General features: G+C 43.1%; 1 protein-coding gene across 1 annotated transcript; it reads left to right on the plus strand.

The window, feature by feature from the left end:
- Positions 1-461: 461 nt before the first annotated feature.
- Positions 462-1,664, plus strand: LOC145795876 (uncharacterized). The gene has a single exon (XM_082880803.1). The coding sequence runs from the start codon at positions 462-464 to the stop codon at positions 1,662-1,664; it is 1,203 nt and encodes a 400-aa protein (XP_082736929.1).
- Positions 1,665-4,777: the final 3,113 nt, after the last annotated feature.

Consider the following 4,777-nt stretch of genomic DNA (forward strand, 5'->3'; position numbering starts at 1 on the left):
TGGTCATGCCCAAACTTCTAGGGGCAGGCTTGGGGTGTGACAAGTGGTATCAGAGCACGAGTTACTATCTCACACACGAATCCATTGAGTCTTAGGATGTCTAGAAAAGACTTAGGTACCATGCATAACATTCTGAAAGCATATGAAAGGATTGATGGCAGCGTTAATTGTATATGTAACATCTGTTAACTCTACTGATTATGATTCATGTTCATAGTATATCTTTGTGTATATTGTAATTGGCTGTTGTGTAGAATATGGTGAGAACAAGAACGGAAGACCCAGAAGATGCCACTTCTGCATGGTTAGATAGCGTGGAAAGAATGATTATGGAAATGGCAGAGACTTTACGATAGCAACAGCAATAGCAACAACCACCACCGCCACCGGTGCCTCCACCTGTGGTACAAGATTTCCATGCTGAGGACCAGACTATTACACTCACGAGGGAATTCAAAAAGATGAAGTCGCCATTATTCAAAGGAGGAATAGAATCAATGAAGGCTGAAGCGTGGGTGTTGGGGATAGAAAAGTTGTTCGAAGTTTTCCCTTGTACCGAAGCTCAAAAAGTACAACTTGCTGCCTTCACTGTTGAAGACGAAGTGCGGAGGTGGTGGATGCTTACAAGAACCGTCCATCAAGGTTTAACATGGGACAGATTCTTGGAACTATTTTATGACAAGTTCTTTCCCCAAAGTATGCGAGATAAGAAGTTGATAGAATTTGAAACTCTCAGACAAGGGAACAAGACTGTTGCAGAGTATGAAGCCCAATTTGCAGAACTAGCTCAGTTTGCGCCTCATATGGTGGACACGGATTATAAGAAAGCACGAAAAATTGAGGGGGGACTACGGACTGCTGTCATTGATCGAGTCAATATGTTGGAAGTTACCACCCATGTTGATGTGTTGGAGAGGGCTGTCATAGTAGAGGGAAACATTGTTGCCCAGAATCGGATTTTTGAATGGAAAGGAAAGAGGCAGAACACACCATTGTCGAAGGGGTCAATCACTCCACCAAACAAGAAACAAAATTCAGGGACTTCTAGTACTTCCACCCTTACTCCAGACTCAATCCCTATTTGTTCAGAATGTGGAAAGAAGCACCGTGGGACTTGCTATCGGTTGCCTGGAGCATGTCTTAAATGTGGCAAGACGGGTTATCTGGTAAAGGATTGTCCTCAAAGGAATCAACCAAATGGCAATAGGGCTGCTACAAGTTCTGCAGGGTCTACACCAACTCCCAACACCAAATCAGCTGCAAAGTCTGTTAACAATCAAGACACTGCAAGACAAGGTAGGGTGTTTGCATTGGTTCCGGGGGATGTGCAAAATGCTGCAACTGTGGTGTCAGGTACATTTATTGTTCACGGTCACTCTGCTCATGTATTGTTTGATTTTGGCTCTACCTATTCCTTCGTGTCAAGATTATTTGCTCAAAATTTAGATAAATCTGAGGAAGTGTTATCTTACGTGCTATGTGTGTCCACACCTTTGGGGGATTCTATGGTCAGTACCTCTATATATTTTGCTTGTGAACTCCTAATTGGGGATATTCGGGTCTATGCCAACCTATTGCCTCTTGATATGACTCATTTTGATATTATTCTGGGCATAGACTGGTTGAGTGAATATCATGTGACTATTGACTGTTTGACTAAGTAACTCAGTTTCCACCCTCTGAGACAATCAGAATTTACTTTTCAGGGATGTGGAGTGACTTCTCCACCTTATTTGATTTCGGCAGCAAAGGCCAGTAAATTAATTCAGAAAGGGTGTCAGGGGTACTTATGCAGTGTTTTGGAGAGGCAAGTGATGAATGGGAGTACTGACATGATTCCAGTTGTCTGTGAATTTCCAGATGTTTTCTCGGAAGAGTTACTGAGGGAGTTAGTGGACCGTGAAATTGAATTTACAATTGAGGTGGTACCGGGAACTCAACCCATTTCTAAAACCCCGTATAGAATGTCACCGGGTGAAATGAAAGAATTGAAGGTCCAGTTACAAGATTTACTTGATAAGGGGTTCATTCGCCCGAGTGTCTCTCCTTGGGGTGCATCAGTTCTGTTTGTGAAAAGGAAAAATGGAACACTCCGATTGTGTATAGATTATAGGGAACTTAATAAGATAACGATCAAGAATAAGTACCCATTGCCGCGAATCGATGATTTTTTTGACCAGCTACAAGGGCCACAAGTCTTTTCAAAGATTGATTTGTGTAGACACCCCATTTTTGACCGTCCTCAAGACTTGGACGTCACCGTTTGAACACCCGGTGATCATCCATGTTTGTGTTCGTTCGGAGTTCCCGGAGGTCTCGGCTACGCCCCTTGCCTCAGGATCTCTGAAGTCGACTGTTTAGTGTCTGGTTTTGCACCAAACACTTGTGTTTTGCCTTGGAGGGGCAGGGAATGCCTTGTGACGCATCCCCACACATCACCGGCCATGGCCAGAGGCCACCGGCTGGTGTTTTGTCGCCATCGGCAATGCATATTGCCGGTCGGCATTTTTTGTTGCCGGTTGGCAGTCCATTTTGTCAAAATGGCACTTTTGAGTAGCCGACAACTGTTCATCTGCTTTTGCAGATATTTTAACACAGTTGTCTTGCATTTGGCTCCCCTCCATACACGTGTATGGAGGGATCTCTCTCTTTAGAAGCTTGTCTTGTAAGCTTTACAAGACAAAAAGCTCTATAAAGAGAGGTCTTCTCTCTTGTTGAGAAGGTTAGACATTTTAGACAGCCATTTTAGGGTTTGAGTTCTAGGGATAGGATTTATATATATTCTATCTCTATACCTCTCTCTCATTTTGCCTTTGTGTGTGTATAAGTGTTTTTGTGTCTTACTATTGCACACAAACATCGTGTTACACCTTTTCTTGGTTCTTGAAGGGCCAGAGGTTTGTTCTTGAAGCTTGGGAGCTGTTTTGAGCTCAAGGAAGGGACTGGTCCACCATTTGCGAAGAAGGTCAACAAGGGTAACAATCTTACCCCTTTTTACCCCATTCTTGCATACTATTTTTGCCAATCTTAGAACTGTTTTTGAGCTTAGTGTATAATATAAAAAAGTTCTTTTTTTTGGGCCCTCTAAATAGTTTGTTTAGAGTGTTTTGTGGTTTGGAGGTGTTTGTCCCCTCTTCAGCCTTGAGGGGCTCTGGGACTTTGGTGTTTGGGCCTCCTCACCACTGGAATCTTGAGGGATTTCAGTGGTAAGGATGGTGCCTTGAAGTCCCAAGAAGGAGAGGGTCACCCCCTCTCCTTGTTGTCTTTGAAAAGGGCCATTTTTGCCTCTTTAATGAGCACCTAGCTAAGCCTCATGTTGACCATGCCTTGGCTGTTATTTATGCTTATTTTGCCACGAAATAGCATTGTTGTATGTTGGTTTTGGTACACCATGCTTGCTTAGCATACATGCCTTGTAATGCCACTTTGTTGCCTTAACATGCCTTAGGTTGTAAACCATTGTTCTAGCATGTTTTAGGCTTGGCTTTGTGAAGCTTTTGTGTTTATTTTTCCATTTTTGAGGCCTGTCCTTAGTCATTTTGGTCGGCCATGACATGTTTAGTATAGCCCCTTTGCATTTTGGCTTGTTGGCCTTAAGTGTGTGAGTGTATAGCATGCATTACTTGCTTTATTTTAATGGTTTGGCACCATTTACAGCATCATTTCAGCCCCCTTAGCATGCTTTTATGCTTGCCTTGGATGCCTCTTTGATGCCTTATGAGCTTGTGTGGTATGCTCCTTGAAAGTGCATTTGTGCATGCTTTTGAATTCAAGCCATTTAGATGCCATCTAAGTGGTCTTTTGGGCTTTGTTTTATGTGCTAAAACTCTGTTTTTGGTCATTAAATTCATGTCATGTTTGGTCTTGCTAAGTGTGGTCAAATACCCCTTTAGCTTGCCTTGAATCTTGGACCATTGTTACATGCTTAGCCTATCTTGTTTGCTTGGTTTGGCACCATGTTCTTGCATGATTTTCAGAGCTTAATGCATGTCATTTGCCCATGTTTGCATCCTCTTTAGTGTGCTTGAGAATTGCTTTTAAATGCTTCAAGTATTGGACACCCTTTGCATGCATGTGCGCGTGTGTGTTAGTCCTTCATTTTGGGCACATTGGCCACTGTTTTGGACCTAACTTAGAGCTGTCCAATTAGTGTAAGTCCATCCCTTGCATGCCATTCAAGTGTTGTTACATTATCCCATGTTTGCATGCTTTGGTTGCATGTGTTGCATGCTTGAAATCACTCGCATTTGGCATGCATTCCCTTGGTCAAGTTGCTAGCATGTCGCATGATTAGATTGCATCTTGCATGCTTTAGTAGTTTGCATAGTTATGGCATGCTTGTTTCCTTAGTTTGTGTACCTAGTGTACATTACTTGCTTGTGTGCTCATGTTGCATGCTAGCTCACATGATTAGGATTGCATTGCATTGGCATGCATACTCTACCTTTTGACCAAGTCATGATAGAGGTTGAGTACCATTGGTTTGTTCATGTGCATTGCATTCCATATAAAAAATGCACACTTGATTCTTTGGGCCATCACGCATTGAAATACGCGATTGGTGGTCCGAGAACCAAGGACCATGTCCATTTGAGTCATACACACGATGAGGGATAGGGTTGGTGCATACATTGCTTGAATTGCATTGCCATGCTATGCCTTGCCCTCTGCTGCTGTCAATTGCAGGTTCTGCAGACATTATTTGCCGACCGGCAGTGTTTAGTGCCGACCGGCAATCCGTTGGTGGCCGATAGCTTCACTAACAGCCGATGATCAT

This window comes from Camellia sinensis, chromosome 7 (assembly GCF_055761805.1).
Source record: "Camellia sinensis isolate YWXY chromosome 7, ASM5576180v1, whole genome shotgun sequence".
In the NCBI taxonomy this organism is placed as follows: domain Eukaryota; kingdom Viridiplantae; phylum Streptophyta; class Magnoliopsida; order Ericales; family Theaceae; genus Camellia; species Camellia sinensis.